Consider the following 20,505-nt stretch of genomic DNA (forward strand, 5'->3'; position numbering starts at 1 on the left):
AGCGCAATGTAACATTCAGTAAGCTTTGCCCGAAGGTGAAAACCTTTGTGTCTTATAAGAAATAAATTGGGAACTTTATCATTTAGTAATATGCATAGACAGAATTTAAGCAACTAACAGCATAGTCACGCCGTTTGAGAAATGAGAACTCATACCATCGAAGCAGATGTAAAACAAGTTATCAACCATCAATCGTCCTCGCTCCTATTCTAACAATAGCCGCCAGTGCACGCGGTCTTTATGGCAGATATGTTTGTTGTGTAATACTTCACACAAGTAATACACGAACGAATATTTAATTTGTCATAAGCTAAATAACCTGCTAGACGCACGTCACTTCGCTCTGTATTGGATTCACAAAATGCATGTTCTATTACCATCAAAACCTGTTGAATTCCGTCGAAAAAGTCGTAATCACCACACAAACTCATTGTCTAATTACAAATAACAACATTGCGTATTTCTAAATTTGTCCACATTGTTAACTTTTTACATGTATATGTTTATAGTGGTGCCATATTTATTCATATCGGATCAAGAACCACACTTATTGCGACACCTGCACTCGATTCACTCGGCTACCGAGCGGAATAAAAAGCAAGAGGGATAGGCTATAAACCAAACGAACTGGGATTTTTGTGAGCAGGCTTTTGATCTTCACTCTAAAGCATTTTTGCAAACGGCCCCCCATATCTGCAATGAGATCATTTTTTTCCCAGTTTTCCATCTCTTCAATGTTGTATTAAAAGTTTTCTGGGGTCACCAATCTGTGGTTTCTGGTTAACAGTTGTGCTTACCAACGATAAGTACCAGCGCTACGCGACTTAATTATCATAAAATCTAACTCCTATACTATAATGTTTCGAAGGCGCGTTCAGTTAACACAGGGCCAGACCGGTATTGGATACCAGAATACTCCAACAAAAACTATTTTTTGTTTAATAGCGGCCATACGAGACAAAGCTACTGTTCACAGTAGAATTGTCGCCAAAAAATAACAGACAAGAAACAAATTGTATCAGCGTTACAGGTAGGTTCTTCCAGTAAAGGTACATCTTCTAACTCCTCCGCGCTCTGTGTGCCGCGTCTTCTTCTTCTTCTTCTTTCGTATGAGGTCGGCTCAAGCATATTCAGCTACCAATTGCAGTCATTTCTTCCCTTCTTCGTCAGGGGTCTTCAGGTCTTCTTGGCCTATGGGTGGGTGTAGGACACGACAGTCGAAGACGATGTGTTCTGCTGTTTGTGATTCTGCACCGCAAATTCATGATGGTGATGTTTTGAGGCCCCAGCGGTGCATGCATTCGCCAAAACGGCCTACTCCAGTAGGCCGCGTGAGACTTGACATCGCGGAATTGTCTTGCACAACTCTGGTCTATCTATAGATATCTTAAATGTATAAGATAAATATACTTACATACATACATAAGATCTCTATAGGTCAATCAATCTTATCGCGCTATTGCAGGGATGCCAATTCCGTGCTTTCAATACAACTTTAGGCTCTAAAGTTAGTTGTGCGTTACCTTAGTAGCTGCGCTTTAAGATTACTTTTGGATTCTCCTCATTTTAAAAATTTTCGTTTTCTTTTGTGTGATAACTAGGGCCCGCAAAAGTCAATAAAGTCAAAAATTTTTAAGGACCTCGTCTGACCACGAATCAAAGAATAAAGTTGTTTTCAGCACCTAGGGGATTGTTTCTAAGAAGTTTATAGGTCAAAATAAAGTCAAAATTTACAATAAAGTCAAAATTTGTCAAATTATGGCTTTTGACAAAGTTTTTGTGTTTCTTGAAAGTAATTTTTGTAAAAATCCTCGTGGAAGCATTGTAAATCAGGAACTGCGACATAATTAAACCATATTAACCCATAAAAATAGGAAATAAGTCACGATGCCCACTTGGATCAGCAGTAACTTTTATCGCATATTGTCCATTGTTTATTCATTGTTACGTATTTAAATAACTCTTACAAAACACTTCCTCTTCATAAATGTGGTCTTTTCGAAGATCAACAGTTTGGATTTTAGGAATAGCCTACTGACATTCTGTAATACAAAAATGCCTAAGCAAGCTAAATCGTCTTCAGCAAAAGTTAGACAGATTTGTCGAGATTTTTCTGATGAATTTAATGCAACTCCCGGGGGTAATTTAAGGTGCAATTTTTGAGAGGTTATAGTGAAGTGCGATAAAAAGTATTTTGTTGAAGGCCACAGGAAAAGTAAACACCATCAAGCTGGAGTGGAGCAACAACAAGTATTTCCTGTTTAATTTGCTGTTTATTAGAATTTACCATGCGGAGAAAATCGAGGCAAAGTGCCCTTTTCACAAGGACAAAATAAAACAAGCTACCTAAATCTATCGCCAAAGAACACGACGCACTTTTTATAATCATTATAACACCTTGACTTTTCGACAAAATATTACGTTTGGGTCTGAAATCGACAAAATATTATGTTTGGGTAACTGGAGGAAGAACTGTGGCCTCTACAAATAAGCAATTTCGTTAGGTCAAAATAAAAATGGCCCTAGTGATAACGTTTATCTGAAATTTTTGTCGTCAGTCTATCTATTTTGCAGCTTGACATGTTTATTCTATTTTAAAGTTTAAATCGCTTTTTAGGATAATTTTTTACAATAGTTTGCGTAGTGTTTGATCATTTGGTCAAAGGAACCATTAGCAAAATTTAAAATAGTGAAAATTCATGTTTAAAGAAATTGGGCGTTTCCAACATGAATATTTGCTTTATTGTGTGACAAACTCATAGATATCTTATATATAACAACATTATATAAGATATCTATAGACAAACCCAGCTCTTTGACATAAACAAACATGGCAACTCTGCTCTATCGAAACTCAGAAAATGGCAAAGAAACTCTTGCTAGTAAGTGGTAGCATTTTCGTGCGAAAGCGTAAGGTTATGCGAGGAAGTTTTTAAAGAAATTTTTGGAATGTCGACCGTTGGTATTAGATTGCATCGAAGTGGATCCATTTATTCAAGGTATTTCAACTGTATATTTTGCCTTAACGTTAAATCTCGATGTCGCCAGCATGTTATTCAGGAGGTCTCTTCTCTTTTTACTATTGTACTCCCACACTGCCCTACGAGAGTATAAAGACTTAAATGGGAAGGAATTATGAGAAAATATTAAGAAGATTATTGCGTAATGATTTGTGGTCGATCCTGATATGGAAATATAGAAGCATGTCTAGAAGACACATTGTATTTACCCCCTACTGGAAAGTCTGATTTTAGTGCGCCGGATAAACGAAGTGACTATTTCACCGGCGTCTGTCCAGCTGTTTACCTAAGTTGCGGAATCGTAATACGGTACTGCTGATTTTCGCTGATGAGTTTTTCACCGGCCGCTATTTACTGAAGTAAGAAAATACCAATTGTGCAACCGCCTAGCCGTTTACTGAATTGTAACTTTTTTTTTAAATCCATAACCAGCAGCCGGTAAAATAATCTGGATAATCAACGTAATGACTATTGACAAAATTTGCGATACGCCAACATAATACTTATAATATAGAGCAAAACGGCAAATCTGCGTCAGATAAAATTGGCTCAGAAGTCATATTTCTGAGTCGTATAAATTCAGCGCATTATACAAACTTTCCAGTAGGGATTTTTACCTAAACCTGTAAACAGGAAGGCTGCAGTCTGCAGTAAGACATTAAAAGCTGAACTGGCTGAAATTGAAAACAAGTGTTTCTCGTCAATTTTCTAAATTTAAAAATGTCAGCAAAAACACATTAAGGGCAAAAATGGCTGCTAATACTGGAACATAGGTAAAAACTATAGTGGAGAGTGTGCATGCATAAGATTCATCAACATTCACACCGAAATTTTTTATCTCCATGTCGATTTATAATAAACAAATAAGGAAAAACTGGTGTTTGAATGCCAATTTCTAATAAATAAGCTATAAATTGAAGCTTTTGGTGGATGCCATAATTTGTGACTTTGCATGTGCACAATTTCTCGTCAAAAACTGCCATACTTTCCAGTCTGGAGTGAAAGGGCTAAAAACGACCTGATCAGAATGGGCTGAAACAGCAATATCAGAAAAGAAAAAAATGACTGAAAGGATGAAAACATCCAAATTAGAAAAAACTGAAAATGGTCGAAGCAGAAAGGGCTGAAAATTGCAAAATTGGAAAGGACTGAAAATGACAAGATTGGAAAAAGCTGAAAACAACGAGATTGGAAAGGACTGAAAACTATTACAATTAATAAGATTGCAATTGTTGAAGCCATGAAGAGTTAAAAATATAGAGTTAAATAGAACTAAAATAAAAGAATAAATAGTAATTAGCTGATGTTTAAACTAACTGTTCTCGGCGATTAGCTAGTAAGAGAAGAAAGAAAACTAAAAATTGTGAAGTAGTAGTAATGTAATCTCCTTGTGTATTTGAAATTTAGTGCATGCCGATTTTGACACTAAAAATTTGTAGTTATTTTCAGCTTTTTCTCATTTCTTTGTTTTCAGCGTTTTATGATTGCGTAGTTTCCAGCCTTTTTCAATTTCATCGTTTTTAGTACATTCCGATCTCACCATTTTCATTTATTTCAATCATGTTGCTTTCAGTATTTTTAATTTGGTGGTTTCATCCCTTTTCAAACTCATCATTTTTAGCTCTTTTAGTATTTTTTGTTATCAGTCCATTTTGCCTCTGGGAAACATGCTTTTTTTATCTCAGCCTTTTAAAGCTTTTAGTGAAATCCAAACACCATTCCTTAAAAATGTTGAAATATCATTTTAAACGTACTTAATAAATTTGATTTTGACAGTTAAACTCATAATTTTATGAATATCTTAGTCATAAAAATCAAGATGCACTTGCTTTGCATTGTATCATGTTAATAGTCCTATATTTATAATGCAGGTAGGTGTAATGTTATACTGTACTTATGTGACTATTTGTGTTCAGAATTCGAGATTTACTCAAGACTGATGTTATAGAAAGGGACAATAGACCGTTGTGGTATGATGTTTACGAAGCATTTCCACCAATACGGGAACCTGTTTATGTCCCTGACATGAAGCTTGATGAATTTGGCTTGAGTATTGCCAAAGATGATGTTAGACCAATATTGTATGAAGAAGACTGGGTTCGTGCGTGAGTATTTTCTATCATAGCAAAATAAAGGACTTTGAAGTGCACCAAACCATTATGCTTTGTTATTGATTGCAAAAGACTGTTTAACCAATTTTGAAAACAAATTTTTACATTATATGTTGCAGAACTTACAGCCTTCACTATAGTAAAGTTAGTCATAACAACCTCAAGGATGTGACTTCGATGTTTATTGACAAAAAATATCCTTGCGTATGCTCTACACTTAAGTATGCACATTGCACAAAATCAATGTTCTATAAGCGTATAAAAACTGTATGAAATATTGTACTACACTTAGGAGCTTTATTCAACTCAATAAGTTAATAATGTTTGAAATTAATTTTAGATTTGTGGAACAATATCAGGAATTTAAGAACAAGGACTCTTCAAAGGAGGAAATATTTGCAAAGACATTGGACTATTTTGGTAAAATTGATCTGCAAAAGTAATCAAGATAAGGGTCATTTCCTTGACAAAATGCAAAAGATTGGTGGCTTAAGTACAATGCGGCAGGTCTTCAGTGTAGAAAATCTGGCATTAAGCTAGTTTCCATCAACTATGATATTTATGAGTCTGTAATTTTTCCCCTTGTTTTCATTAAAAATCAAAAACGGCATTGTTAGACTGGTGAAGTTAGATGTCTCAGAAGGTGATCAGCACTTGCTAAAAATGTGACTTCAAAATCATCCATAAGATTTAGTTGGTTGTCTCTTGCACGATATGATTTTCATCAGCTTGCAAATCAAGAACTTCATTTGTCATTAAAGTTGCCTGTGTTTACAAAATTGCTATTAAGTGATTATCAAGTATGGAAGCTTATATGCTTATCACAAACATTTCTCTGACTCGTTGTAGAAACCGCAAACAGTGGTGGCTGTGATGGAAGGCCATTGTAAATAAAAGTGGAAATCATTACATGTATGGTAAAAACTCTTTGCCTGGTTTAGAAAAGTGAGACAAAATACCAGCATTTACGTGATCTAGTAATTTGATTGACACCGGTATTTATCAGAATTCAAATTTACTATGTGAATCAGTGATTCGATTTATGCAACGGTAAACCTCTAAACGACAGATTGAGCTTAGATTCACGTTTGTATAATTTCAAGTTATACTTGTATTTATAACTTGGTATGTTTTTCCTAGATTTTGTTCTATTAATTTATCTTGACGAGTGGGGTCTGAAAACCCTAGCTACGCCTCGAGTGAATGATTCAGCCAACAACGCTGACTGTGTCTAATGTTTAAAAACTATTATTTCAATAGCCATAACTGTTAGGTTAAACCGTTGTAATTGGCGCTTTTTACCTAATTTTTGGCTATTGAAAATGTTAGAAAGTTTTACCCAAGCATAAAACTTGCTTGCTCCAGTGCTGATTTTTTTCACACGCTCGAACGTTAAGTCTTTTAAATACAGCTGTGCATTCTTCGCCGATTGTAAAGAAATATTGCAAGCTCGACATCGCTTTATCCGACGTGATAATGACAAGCGACCGAGCATCCCGATCAGGGAATGCACCTTGCTCCAGTCCTGCGGTTGCACAAAGAAAAGTGTAATAACATTCAACGATAGGAGAACCTAATTAAGAGAAATAGACAAAAGCACTTACGTACCTCTACCGTTCTTTTGCATTCTCCTAACAGAAGGTAAGTTGCGGCCATTACAGAATGAACGATAGTTGGAGGAGACGGGTAGCTGCAGATTTCTGAAATAATCATTCGTGTCATTGATAAAATCCCATCCCGAATGCTCTGAATCTCTTTCAGGCGTGAGGCAAGTTGTTGACCTCTATGGAAGTCTTTTAAAAACATATTGCGATTCTCTTCTTTAGTGGGGAGCAGATCTTGCAAATTATTTTCAATCTAAAATACAACGTCCTATGAGTTATAAAAGGTTGCTTCGTGAAAGCAGATTATAAAAAATTTACATGTTAAGTTTTTCTTTTCCTTATTTATATAACTTATATGCTATTAAAAGCTTAAATATATTTATTAAGCGTCATTTATCGATTAGGTAAGCTTATTTTTTGCAGTGTGTTATAAACTTGCTCACGCTTTTGTTAAAATAATTGAAAAACAAATAGGATTCTTGATATGATAAGCATTGTTATTTTTTTTTAAATTCAGGTGTAGAGCCAACACTGTTGAAAGAAAACCTGGTATAAAACATGTTCAAGTTTATCCAAATCCCTTTTTGCAACTGCATTTTGTAAATCTTTGTTGCACTGTGTCGTTGTTAAGACCTTGAAATGCTTTAGGGCTTCATTTTTTAGGTATACACACTCGTCATCTAAATCATCGCCCAATAATCGAGAGAGCCGATGTGTACATCGCCAGAGTTCTGCTCTGAAAAACATGTAGGCCTACCCTGATCAATTTTCAGCAGAACTTTAGAAACAATGTGAGATAAGTACGGAGCAAGACCATAACGCGCGATTGTGAAATCTGTAACAAGAATATATGTCATAAACTATAAAGTAACTTATAAGGCAGGCTTTACAAAAGATATATATGTAACCTAATATTGGCCACCTGTCATCCGTTTTAATTGCATTTTGTATTTCTGTAGATAGTCGATGCTTGATGTTTTCAAGAGCTTCCGTTGCCTCAGCTTCTTTTGCTCGTTTGTTTTCCGATTTTTCAAGTTTATCGACAAGTTTCTGTGCCTTATTCAACAAAGTCGAGTTTTTAATGTGATTGTCATTTGGCCACGTCTCTACAGTGACTAAACGCTGACGGTGACAGTCTACGACAGCACATTTTTTACGATCTCGATCTAATGCTTCTACTCCGGCAGTTTCGATCGTTTCCAGTGGAGATTTTTCTAGTGTAGACTGATTTTCAAAGGACATATCGACAACGTTAGCTGTGAGAGCACTAAAAGACACGCCTTGAGTTTGCGATTTACATTCCTTCGCTTGATGCTGCTGTGTTCCTTCGGCACCTTTTTTAAGGTTACGTATCGCTTTTCTTGTTTCAGAATTCGCGGCCAAACCGCTTTTCACCTTTCTGATACGTCGAGCTTTGCTCTTCTTTCTTGTGTTCACTTTTCCACGAATTTTGTTTGCTTCAGCAGCAGCTTTTTCTTCCACACCACAAACCGTGCGGAATGTGTCCATTGCTGCTCGAACTGCAAGCACGTCATCTGCATTCTGGTGCATAACTTTCTTTAGATTGTGCCTGGCCTCAGAGGCTTGATCTGTGATTAAAACGTTACCTTTCTTGTTCTTTGCATTTACTGCAGATAATTTTTCCTTTGCCATTGCCAGCAGACTGTGAGTGTACTCACTTTTGCCGTCAACATTGAAGTGCAGTAGCTCAGAGGATATTCCAGCAGATTTTATAACATTCAGCAAATCCACTAACGATTGTGAGGAAACTGCGTTGCTCAAATTCTGCCTAAAATCTTGCACTTGGCGTTGTCGTTCAAGTACTTTGCGAATTCCATCTTCCACGTTACTGATAAGATAGTTTGGTATTTTCAAATCGCTGTGAGTAATTAGATGTAAGTTTTGTCGTAGGTTGTCAAACTCGGTTACAGAAATAGTATACTTTCTCATGTTTTCAACTGCGACATTCAAATATTCGCACAAGTTGATTTTCAAATCTTTCGTTTCTAGCCTCAAATCATTTTGATCGTCGCTACTTGTTGTCAAAGCGTTATTGCAACATAGTTGTAAAGTGTGATTTGCATTTCTTCGGGCACAAATTTCAGCTGCATGCAGAGCACACCGATAATAATTTAAAATTGCTTCGCCTTTTACAATTTGCAGATCCCTAGAAAGCGGCTCAAGTTCTTTTGCTGTAGCAAGGGTTATCCTCAGCTTTGAAATATTTCTTGTCTGCGCAGCTTCTTCTAAACTCAGCATGTTCAAATCCTTACGTTTTTGTTTAAAACGGAAGTCTTTGAGCTTTTCATTCGCCTCTAAAATCACAGATGAAGTTGGAGGAAGATATAAGTTAGCACTATTCTGAAGAGCAGTTTCAAGCTGTGTTACATCATTTTCTTTTATAGCTATTGCCAGCAAAGTGTAGCTCTGTTCTTTCGCGTCCCGCAGTTTGGAGAGTTCTTCCTGTGCGTTCGTTATTTCTTTGCTCAAATCGAAAATAGAGGAATCCGAAGTACGCTGAAGAGCCTCTTTTAAATTTTTTTCGCTGCGAGACAAAACTGCTTGATTCAGATCGTAACGAAGGGCATTAGTTTGACTTTCAATATCCGCACACGAAATCTCTAGTTCTGCCAGTTTGATTGCAGCGGCATTCTTTATCTGGGTGATTATACTGCAAGGAAACAATTCAGAGAGAAATCTTGAGATTGATTTTAAGAGAAGAACACTAGTTTCATCATCAGTAAAATCTGCATCAGCGATTTTGAAAGTAGCAGAAATGTTAGAGACCGCACGTTTAATATGACTCATTCCATTTTGTAAATCATTACGGTTAAAAGGATGGTAGTGCGAAGCGAGGAAAAGCGTTAGAGTTTGTTCCGCTTTTGCCAGGCTGAGAAGTCGTCCAGCAACTTCAAGCACTTGTTCGGCAAGTTCAAGTTGATTTTTATCAGTTTCAGTTTGTGTTCTTTCTGACCCGTGTTCATCATGTTTCAGCAGAGGCAAACTTGATGACTTTTCCTTCCAAATACATTCAAAATTCTTAGCAGAATCTTGTGCAACTTTTGTAAGTTTTTTAAGCTCATCCTGGGCATGTCCAGCGAATTTGACAACGCTCTGTAAAATCTTTTGTCTATACGTCGAATAGTTCACGCTCTGAGAGAGTTGTGTATCTTGCTGTCCGATTGCATCAGATTTTTTATTTTCTAGACTAATTTTATGCAATTCATCGGAAAACCATTGTAATTGCAATTCAATGGAGCTGAGGGCGCTTTTCTTTTTCACCAAGGCGTTTAAGTTTCTTTCATTTAGCAAAACACCTTCGTTTGACGCCAAATTGTACCCAACATTGCAAGAATCATCTGCAACTTTAAAGGTGTTGCTGCTGTTCTCCAAGACTATATGAGGAAGCAGGTTTTCGAAGTTATCTTTGTTTTTGTTCGGAAAATCATATTCGTGGACAGCTAAAATTTGCAAAGTTTTAATGTTGTCTTCCTCCTTTTTTGTAAAGTTTTGGACGTCGGCTAATTCATCGGGTTCCACATCTCCCTTTTTTGTGGAAAGTTTGGTCCGGTTGTTGTCTCCGGCCTGTTCGCATTGCTAAAAAGATAAAAGTGTAGAAGAAAGTTTTAAAAGTTTTTAATAAGACTAAACTGGGATATTCTTAAACGACATTGCCGACTTTTAAGTGATTTTATTGTCATTTTGTTAACCACCTGAAGGCTTAGCCAGCAAGTTTCTATATCCTATATTCCGACTTCTGGCCTACTTTGTTCAGTGTAAATGTATCACTACTTCATATCTGATGAAGATGAATCGTTACAATCTATGCTACATATCTTTGTAAGAAGGCTGCCTTGCTTTGTTTCTGAAATTCGGTCTTACATGAAGCGTTTATACGACTGGGACAGCATGCGGTTAGCTTCAAATGACTTAACTCTTACCTCGTGGTATTGCTCGTCAGATTTATGAAATTTCTTCCAAATTATGTTTCGTCTTTTGGCGAAGCAGGTTAGGCAAAACATTTTTAAAAGTTCGAGCGGTTTCGCTGGCTACTTTCAACGAGATCGAACCTTGAGGGAAAGCCGCAACAGACGCTAGTAACGTTACCATACCCTATCATATTGCCACAACATCGTCGGTAATCTTTGTTTAACATGTCAGTATGTTTATTTTAGATTCAACCTAATTAGATGACCTGTAGACGGAAGTGAAATTCGACTCTCAAGACTGTTGCGAACAGTTCTATTTACAGAATAAGGGCATTGTTATAGGGGGTAAAACAGTTTTGTTAAAATGCTTACATATCCAATGGTATGAAAACAAAAGAAGTAAAGCTTATTCACCTTGGCATTTGATCTAAACCAAACAAACATGTTATTGTAGCTGTAGCAGGCTGCGGGAGAAAAAATAGTTTACTAAAACCGAATTCGTCAAATAATGGTATATTAAGCTCATCAAACGCTGCCTTACTTAAAATGTTTTTACAATTCATTTTAGTAGCCGTACTGGTAAACCAGCAATTGTTACCTTAATTATTTTCTAGCACGTTTAGTATGGTAATCTTTATCCTCTGACTGAGGTAAGTGTTGTTTATGCTTTGGCCAAAAACATTAAATCGATAACACTATCGGGTATCAATCACGAGCCGCATTAATTGCGAGGCCAGCTCATGAACCACTCTTCTACCGAGCCGATCGTTTTAAGTCTTTTTGGCCGTGCCACCTATTCCCGTTGATCAGCGCATTTCTCAAACTTTTTGGGCCACAGACTCCTACTTGTAAATCTTTTTTTCTCGGACCTCAATCTTATGTCGCATAAATTTTTCTGCCTAACCATCGAGGAAAGATAATACAAACCCAAAAATAAATAATACTAAGTCATGTTTATTAACTACTCTCACAACATCAATGCAATGGATGAGGTTGCTTTTTGCTGCACAACTTATCAATTCTTGGAGAAATTCGTGACAAGAAAACTCATAAGTTCGACTCTACGGCAATTCTGGACACCCTGTGCAGTCATCACAGACCCCAGTTTGGGAAACCCTGGATTAGCGAATGCTAATAACTGGCTTGATATTTTTTCCCACCGCGCTTTTGACAATAAATGATTGAAATTTTGTGTCTTAGTGTTGTTTATTGCGTTAAAGACTAGCTTAGACTCAATTCCTGAAAAATTTTGAAAGCACAGAAATAGCAACAATCCTAGGAGTTGTATGCTGGGGCTCTACATCAGTTGAATGCCAACTATTATTTTTTTTGTTCGTGGTACAGGTAATGTATACTGTTTAATGTCCTAGTAGGACAGGACATATTTTCTGTTATTAGGTCATAGTTATTATGGCAATGATTTTAACACGAAGTATTCTCCTTCAAAACTACAGAATACAATACAGAAACCGCACTGTATTGTAACCACAAGCTGAAACAGTAAGAGCGCTTGAGAATTGAATAATAACTTAATCACTTCACAATTCAATACTAACAACCACACATGCAAGCACAAAAATAATGCACAACGAAGATAATTGCACAAATAGTCAAGCAGAGAAACTATAACATTTTGAAAGATCCGTTGAAATACTGTAAAAGCAACAAAAACCATCTACATAAAATTTAAGCATAACTTGCACTGCAAAAGTACATGTTGTAAGGTGTCAAAACAAACACCAAACATGAAGCAATTAGCACATAAATTCATATTCACAAAGCGTATATGCAGGAAGTACTACGAATGTGATGTATACACTGAAACCTTGTCATAGTTTGTGAATTAATATTTGTTTTAAATAGCTTCCTGCGTCAAACAATCTTATAAAAACCAAGCTTTGTTCTGCTTAACAATACAAAGACATATGCCTATCAACAAACCAAGCCGGGTCACAGTAAGATGCAAAAATGTCTTGTTAAGAGGATCATTAATGTAAGTCAAAAGATGAACCACCATCAAAATAGAATTAAATATGTTTTGTGTTTCATTATAGTAACAAAAAGAACAGTGAAATTTGAATACCAAATCAATAAAAAAAATTATTAACTATTAAAAATTTACGTAAATATTGTCATTTGATTTGATGGTGTCAAACTTAATTCCCTACAAACAGATACAAGCGTAAGAGTGGTATATATGACTCTCAGGAATACAAAATATATAAAGATCATTTAGAAATGGCACTGTCACAAATAATTTAAAGTGGGAAACAGAGCAACACTGCTACCCAATCAACACTTAAAAAGAGAAATAAATTGGAATTACATCGTCTGAATAATACGATTGATAAAATATGGATTTCACAATCTGTACAGTGCAATGGCTTTTTAACAATGGCTAATGATGAAACAATCTTAAACAGATGCCAATCATACTATTCATTACATTATTACAATGGAACTCAATGTTCGGCACTCACAAATGCCGGTACAATACAATGCAGTGACATTTTGTTCTGCGTTAAAGCTGCATAATCCAAAGATACAGAAGAAGTATATAGTTATTAAGATATACAGCTGCTGCAAAATGACTTAGGACCTGGTACATTTTTCATTAAAATCACAACTTTTGTCTCAACTACAGACTTTTATTCGTACTTGATATTTATTTGTTTATTTTTATTTATTTATTTCATACAAATATAAACAAAAATAAATATCTATGACACAGTGGAAACCTGTTTGTTATACACATGTCATTCACATATATGTATACATGTGATATCTCAGCCATTCTTGTGAGGTGTATACAGTATTCTAAAATGCAATACTGTACATACACGTTTATGTGGATGTAGTAGGTAAATAGTAACATGTCATTCCAATCCTGTCTATTCCAACATCATAGACAACAACATCTTGGGCTCCTTCAACTCCCTTTAAAAGTAAACTAACAGCTTGTTTTGTCATTGGCTCTTTGGTTAGAAGGTAGAGGAAGCCACCGCCGCCAGCCCCAGCTAATGACTGGCCTAAAGCATAAGGTGACAAAGCCCTCATCATTCTTGCACAGAGCTCTGGCTCACAACCCGAAGCCATAACTTTTTTCTGCTGCCAATACATGTTAATATGGGTTCCTATTTTGGAAAGATCACCAGTTTTGCAGGCTTCAGCACATGCTTCAGCATTGGACTTCAAGTTACAGCAGTTCTTCACAATATCAGGCCGCTTTGTATACCAGTTACGCAAGACGTTTTGCAAAAGATTGCGAGCCAATCTTGTTTTGCCAGTATAAATAAGCTTGAGATGAGCAGAAAATTTCAAAATGAATTCATCGCTGAAGTTAAGGACTTCAGTAGTAACACTCAAAGGCAACTGGGCAGCTGACCGACCAATTTTGACACCACCAATCAAGCCACCTATCTGGTCCTGCCAACCTCCCCCTGTTGTGAGTAATTGTTCAACAAGAAGAACAGAATAAATGATTGATTTGGAATCATGACTTTGTCCCGCAAGTTTGAATACAACTCGCAAAACAGCACCTGCCAAAATACTGCTCGTACCAAGACCAGAACCTTGGGGTAAACGTGACCAGGTTTGCAATTCAAAACCACCACCATATTTTGTCATAAGCTGTTCCTCCATGGTCTGCATTGAGTCTATATTAACCAGCCTGGCAAGCACAATGCATGCTTTTAGCAAAGCAGCTGGTGACTGTGGTAGGAAGTAATCCATCAAATGCTCCAATAAGGAGCATTCCACAGTTGTTGTTTCAAGATCATTGGACCCAAGTAATGTCAGCAAAATGACAGGATTTTTTATCTTTCGAATTCTAGCACCAATAGGTCGTTTTCCTTCGATAAGTAAGGCAGCATTTACTACTGAACCTCCAAATTCATAGCATAATGGCGGTGTGTCAGTCCAGCCTCCTGATAAGTCAATCCGTGCAGGACATTCTGCAATGTACCAAATGTTGTCTTCTAATGGAGAACATGAAGCTGACTTAATAAAGCATGCCACGCTCTTCACTGCATGCCGAATTAAAATTTGTTCTGCTCCTTCGTAATGTCTGGCTGCACGGATTAACAGATCTGGGTTGTGCAACCATTTTTCACGTACCCTTGCAAGACCCAAAACACCATCCTTAATATTGCCACATTCTAATAAATGCAAAGGTTCTTTCCATTTTTTGTTAGCTGAAGGTCCACTTCTCAACCCTGCCTTGTCCCAAGCCATATAACCTAGCACGTCTGCAATGCATGCAAAAGCACGAGCAGATATATCAGGGCGTTTCCCTTCTAGCTTTCTCGTGTCAACAGCATCTATAGCTACACTATCTAGTAGATCAAAGACTAATTGATGTTTACCTCTAAGAACAAACGTTTTAAAAAACGGTAACAAACTAGTATCCAGATTGGCTGACAAAACATCTATCAATTTTCTGCTCGCAACATCAAAATAAAGACTCAGTCGATGATCAAATTCTGCGATATGGTTGACATTTTCCACCATTTCACAGTATGAAGAATGGGCACAATCAAACCAAAATTGGAAAGTATTTTCACTTAAATCATCATCCAACAACTTTAAGGAATGTGAGATATTCACACGATATTGGTAGTGAAATATTGGAAATATTCTAGCCATGAAAAGGGTATGATTGTGTTTGCCTTTGTTAGCTTTGGCCATCACATTCCTGTAAGAATATGGTAAAAACTTTGAGGATGAAATTGCATTTGCAAGTAGTTTTGCCCTACTTGAAAGACATGTTTCTGAATCATCTTTGAAATCCATGTTATCAAGCAATCTGTCATGTATTTTCGTGCAAGCAAACAAACGTTCTTGTGATTTTCCAGAAAACTCAACCATAATGCCAACTATGCTGCTCTTATCCGGGACACCATTAGTAAGGTTTCTGCATGCATTGGCATTTAAACCATAGCAGTAACAATTGCTACCTACAGACACATTTTCAGTAACGTGACAGTGAACTAGAGTGGTGTCATTGCCGATCATAGCACCCTTCTCCACAACCGAATTGATGAGAAGCACATTTTCCCCTACAAGTGATTGCTTGTCGACGTGAGAGTGCACAGTCATACTCTGCTTAAATCCAGGAAGAACAGGCGTTTTTTGGCGTAACAAACTGCAGTATTCCATTGGAGAGCTCCACATGTCCAGATATGAATGCACGCCTTCCTCGACTAATTTCACCTTCAGTTTTATGCCATTGAAATATTTCCACAGCACAGAGCGAGCATGTTGCATAAACTGCTTCTGCTTGGTTGTTAGTGGGGATGACGATTTACCAAAAGCTCCTGACCGTTCCCCAATAACAAACTCTTTTTTGTTAATACCTGTAGCCATAGCTAGCAAAAGGTCAAAAAACAATGAAATGCACACTGGTTCAATGCCTCGGTCACTACCTAGATATGTGCAACCATCAAGTGGTGGGGTGGCATGGGTGGTAAGGAGCTTCTCACTGGCATAGGTTGAAAAGAATACAATGCCTGTTACCAATGGTACCTTTGAGCTACCATTTACACAGCAAGCAGAGATTTGAGACTGTGTACCTTGGAAAATGAGGTCTTTCATGCAATTATCTTCATCAATCTTGTATACTCCATGATGTAATGCATATTCGACTGACTCCGGTACTGCAATAGCAAGTACACCATCATCAACATTTATATTGCTCCAATCTATCGCTGCACTGCTATCAGGCATTTGAAAAAGCATATCACTGCTACATACCCATAAACCTGGTGGTGAACCGTTTGCTAATTGTTTCGTGATTGTGTAGAACAAGCAATCAAAATTAGTAACAAGGTCTTCCAACTCTCCATTTTCAGGAACAAGCGGCAAACAAACAAAACTTCTTCCACAAGGATCATATGGAAAGTATCGGCCCATATGAATTATCAATATTTTTGCATCACTAAGCACATCTGATGTAACAACCGTATAACCTTTCTTCATGGACAAATGCTCTGTTGCTACTAAAAGAGCATTAAGAGTTGCACCACCGCTACCTATATCATCTTGAGGGTCTTCAATAGAAAAAACGATCAAATCTTTTGAAAGCAGGCCTCTACTTTGCTTTAGTTCCAACTGTTGTTGATACGCAGCAGCACATTGCCTGGTTTTGCAAGTTATAACCAATGCAGTCCACTCCGAACAAAAAGCCATTGCAAAAAAGAGAAAATTCTTAATTTCTTTAAATCTGTAAATTGTACTTTGGCACTAGGTATGGGCAATTCAGAATAATTTACTTAGTAATAATATTCTAGAATTATTCCGAATACCTAAACCGAATCCAGAATCGTCTTATTGATTACTTAACTCCAAATACACATGTTTAGTCTTTAGATATTTCATTAGACTTCCAGTGCTGTTACAATAACTCGATTCTTCTTTACAGTGCTTACACACTACAAGCTTATTAGAAGTTAATGTAAAATGCTCCCACACTTACAAAGTTTTCTTTTTCCCAGACATCTTTATGTTAATAAATCAGATACGGTATGCTTTAGGTTTGGGACGAAATTAAAACTGCTCGATCCGGCTGAGTCCGAAGTTTTATCATTAAGAGTCGGCTGAGGAATTTGGACCTGGAAAGTGATCATGTGATCTTGCATGTTGAAGGTAAAAGTGGTGCTTGAAAGCGCATTTACAAGCAATAAAAGTTAATTCATTTTTGCATTATAAGTCAATGCATCACTATCTGGCTATCAGTTCCATACTAACGTTACAAAATCTTGATTTGGAAACTGCATGATTGTCGCCACTGGCGCCAACTTAGGCAGTGTCATATCCGGACTTTGGCAAGGTACTGTGCTTTCAGAAATCCTAAGACGCGTTACAATACCTAAAGTTTTTCTAAATTAAATTTTTAGTAATCTCTGACTGGTTGTTGGACTTGTCAATGTAAGCACGAAACTTTTTTGTGGAAATCGCTTTGTAGCCCATAACGTCTAACTTATTTATGGTATAAAGTCTTGTTTAAGCATAAAGTATTTGTATGTTTTTACTTAATAAAACCGTGTGGAAATTTCTTTTAAGCACGACAAAACTCGTATATTTTTGGGCACAAAGTCTCCAAAGTAAAAGCTTTTTTGTTCATTAATGAACACTTTTAATTGTGGGTTAGAAATTATGCCATGAAATACTACAATTGCGTATACACACACCTTGAAACTGCAAGCTCGCTCAACAACATGCTATGTGTCCTTATTTTGAACCCTGCAACTTGCAGTGTATCCTGAGTGAGAAATGTGGTTTCTTTTCGAGCTCGTTTTTACTCTTTTAACTCCTTGGCGAGCATTATGCTCTTATGGGCAAGGCACTTCGAGAGTAAGATTCCAAATTACATTCCAACCCTAGTATGCTTTGAACTCGTACAACGCAGACAAACAAGCGAGTAACAAATGCAAGTGGTAAATTGAACAAGCGAGAAAAAAGGAACATGTGTGTGTGACACGTGTGAATAATGGTTACGCGTGTTTCCTTCAATCAATTGCATGCAAGAAAACTCGTGTGTATTTTTCTCGCTTTTGTGTCGCATGTTCATTTTTTCTCACTTGTTCAATCACGCTCTTAAAACCGAATCCTATTATTCGGTTTAAATTGGCATCTTGGATTCGAATCCTCCGGATTCGGTATTTTGAATTTCCCATCTCTATATACCACGTACTTTATTCATAAAGCAGAGTAACTGCATCGGTACGTATTGCATCAGTATTACCCAACCATTAGGGGTTTATGCCTGTTAGTTTATAAGCAAAATGTCTAACATATCATTCAGTAAAGTGACTGGATCTAAAATATTTAACTTGGACAATAGAAGCGAAGGTTGGTGTTTCTGTATTTGGTAGTCCCCGGGTTAAATTAAGGTAGTAACCGAGAAATTGTTACACAGCTTTATTTATGTGACATTTGCAAGAGCAACAGAAAATTTTATCTTAAAGGGGAACAGAAGTTATTTTCAACTTATTTTCTAAAAATAAAAACATGCTGATTCTGAAAATGTACAAGAAATTTTTCCATCTTTTTTCGTTAAATCTAATTTTTTCCTCAATTTCTGTTGTAAGGGAACACACCTTCCCTACCACAAACACCAGACAGCCTTGGGCCACGAGTTGCAATGCACACCGGCTGCTACATTGCACACCTGAATTTTTTCTTCTGCACACCTGAAATTTTTCTTCTGCACACCCGAGATCTCAGTGGAAAGTGGAAACTGCCATACTCTGCAGACGGGGTACAGGTATTCGATAACTTTTTCTAAAAGTACTGCAAAAGTGCCGCGGTCAGGCAGTAATCCATATCGTATTGTCGGTGCAGAAACGAAAAATAAAATGCTAACCATTAGCCTATAACGTAGACAAAATACAATTCAGCCACCAGACAATGACGGGAAAAATCAGCAAAGTCCAAGGGCTTAAAACGTGCAAGGATGGTTGCTGAGTCAAGCGAGCAGACATTTTTTTAAAGAGTTAAATTTAAAACTCTCAAACTAGGCAAGTTGGATTTTTTCCCATTATGTGCGAAATGATGGGTTTAATGCAGTTTATTTATCTATGGCCTATTATATAATAATATCAAGTATATTTGCGATTTCAATTACTACAAACATTGAAAAAAATATTCCGTAATTTTTCTCTTTCCGTAAATTAGTGTTGGCCTTTTTCCGTAATTCCTCACTTTCCTTAAATTAGTGTCAAAGTATTCAAGTATTAATGTGATCAACAGAGCAGCAAATTTCCGTGAGTAGATGTATTAACGAAAACATTGCTCCGAATCTCTGCTAAATGTACGTTTTCGGCTAATGGCTAACATAATCTTAAGTCGCTAAGAGCCCTATGCTATCTTTAACAACAGGCTGCGTGAGTGCGTGACCGGCTTAAGATGAAATAGTCACCCTCTATAAAGTATACAGCTATAGGCCTTTACGGTACGTGCTGATATGAGCAACTATGTAGCCGTTTTCAACAAGATCTTGAGTGCGCCAAACAACCAAAAATGATAAGTGCTGTGCGTCAAAATACTAAGACGCAATGGAAGTGCGCAATTATGTAGTAATGTAATCTACATAGTTTGAAATATTCAATCTTTAAATCAGGTGAAAATAGTGTGTACAGAAGTTCTTTCCATATCATCAAGTGCAAAATAATGCACCGTAAGTGTGGCATTGAAGTTAATGAAAAACCACATTGAGTGCGTCTATGCCAAAATCTGCGGTGTGGCAGCTTTCTTCTGCACTTATAGCCTATGCATAATGAGATATCAACATATACTTGTTGCACATAGCCTAGTCGTAGCTGAACATATTTGCATAGCATACCGGTAGCTGCACAAGCAATTGAAGAGAAACCCATCTTTTAAAGTACCGAATACCGCTTGAACATCTATCAACTACTCATGTGCAAAACTCATTGTGTCTCATTCTGCAATCTCAAGAACTTGTGATGCGTCTTATCTAATTCATCAAATCGAAAGTTTCTATGAAACTTCAGTGTAACTTACCGAAACATCAAACTTGAACCCAGTATTGAAAGTAGAATAATTTTATTACCGGTTTGGTGCCAACAAAAAATCTTTTACCGAAATCACTATCGAAAAAGCGTACCGATTTCACTTTGTATCGATATCACTGGTAACCATTGTGATTTTTTACATTTCATACTCATTATGGGTTTGAATCAGCAGTAAACAGGTACTAGCGCAGTTAGAATATTGAATATTAATCACTGGGATATAGACTATTGAGCCAAATTGAGAATTAAAAGTTTGGGTAACGTCTTCATAATAACTGCGTAAGCGGTCAAGCTTACACTTAACAGTC

General features: G+C 36.8%; 4 protein-coding genes across 5 annotated transcripts in view; 2 read left to right on the top strand and 2 right to left on the bottom strand.

Moving 5' to 3' along the window:
* Positions 1–20,505, top strand: part of LOC143464550 (uncharacterized) — a 146,405-nt gene that overhangs the window by 34,583 nt on the left and 91,317 nt on the right. The window lies entirely within an intron of this gene.
* On the top strand, positions 2,837–6,040 carry LOC143464685 (small ribosomal subunit protein mS23-like). The gene is made up of 4 exons (XM_076962614.1): positions 2,837–2,999; positions 4,937–5,125; positions 5,251–5,352; positions 5,472–6,040. The coding sequence occupies exons 1-4, from the start codon at positions 2,950–2,952 to the stop codon at positions 5,572–5,574; spliced, it is 444 nt and encodes a 147-aa protein (XP_076818729.1). The 5' UTR covers positions 2,837–2,949; the 3' UTR covers positions 5,575–6,040.
* LOC143464683 (uncharacterized) lies at positions 5,758–11,334 on the bottom strand. Of its 2 annotated transcripts, XM_076962610.1 has the most exons (6): positions 10,677–11,334; positions 7,658–10,332; positions 7,282–7,471; positions 6,740–6,988; positions 6,471–6,656; positions 5,758–5,896 (listed from the first exon to the last, which is right to left on the bottom strand). In XM_076962610.1, the coding sequence occupies exons 1-6, from the start codon at positions 10,755–10,757 to the stop codon at positions 5,822–5,824; spliced, it is 3,456 nt and encodes a 1,151-aa protein (XP_076818725.1). In that variant the 5' UTR covers positions 10,758–11,334; the 3' UTR covers positions 5,758–5,821. The 2 variants fall into 2 exon arrangements, with proteins under 2 accessions (XP_076818725.1, XP_076818726.1); XM_076962611.1 differs by lacking the exons at positions 5,758–5,896; positions 6,471–6,656; positions 6,740–6,988 and having other exon boundaries at positions 7,288–7,466.
* On the bottom strand, positions 12,123–19,143 carry LOC143464684 (L-fucose kinase-like). Its single transcript, XM_076962613.1, has one exon. The coding sequence runs from the start codon at positions 16,848–16,850 to the stop codon at positions 13,509–13,511; it is 3,342 nt and encodes a 1,113-aa protein (XP_076818728.1). The 5' UTR covers positions 16,851–19,143; the 3' UTR covers positions 12,123–13,508.

Source organism: Clavelina lepadiformis, chromosome 7 (genome assembly GCF_947623445.1).
Source record: "Clavelina lepadiformis chromosome 7, kaClaLepa1.1, whole genome shotgun sequence".
NCBI classification, from domain to species: Eukaryota; Metazoa; Chordata; class Ascidiacea; order Aplousobranchia; family Clavelinidae; genus Clavelina; species Clavelina lepadiformis.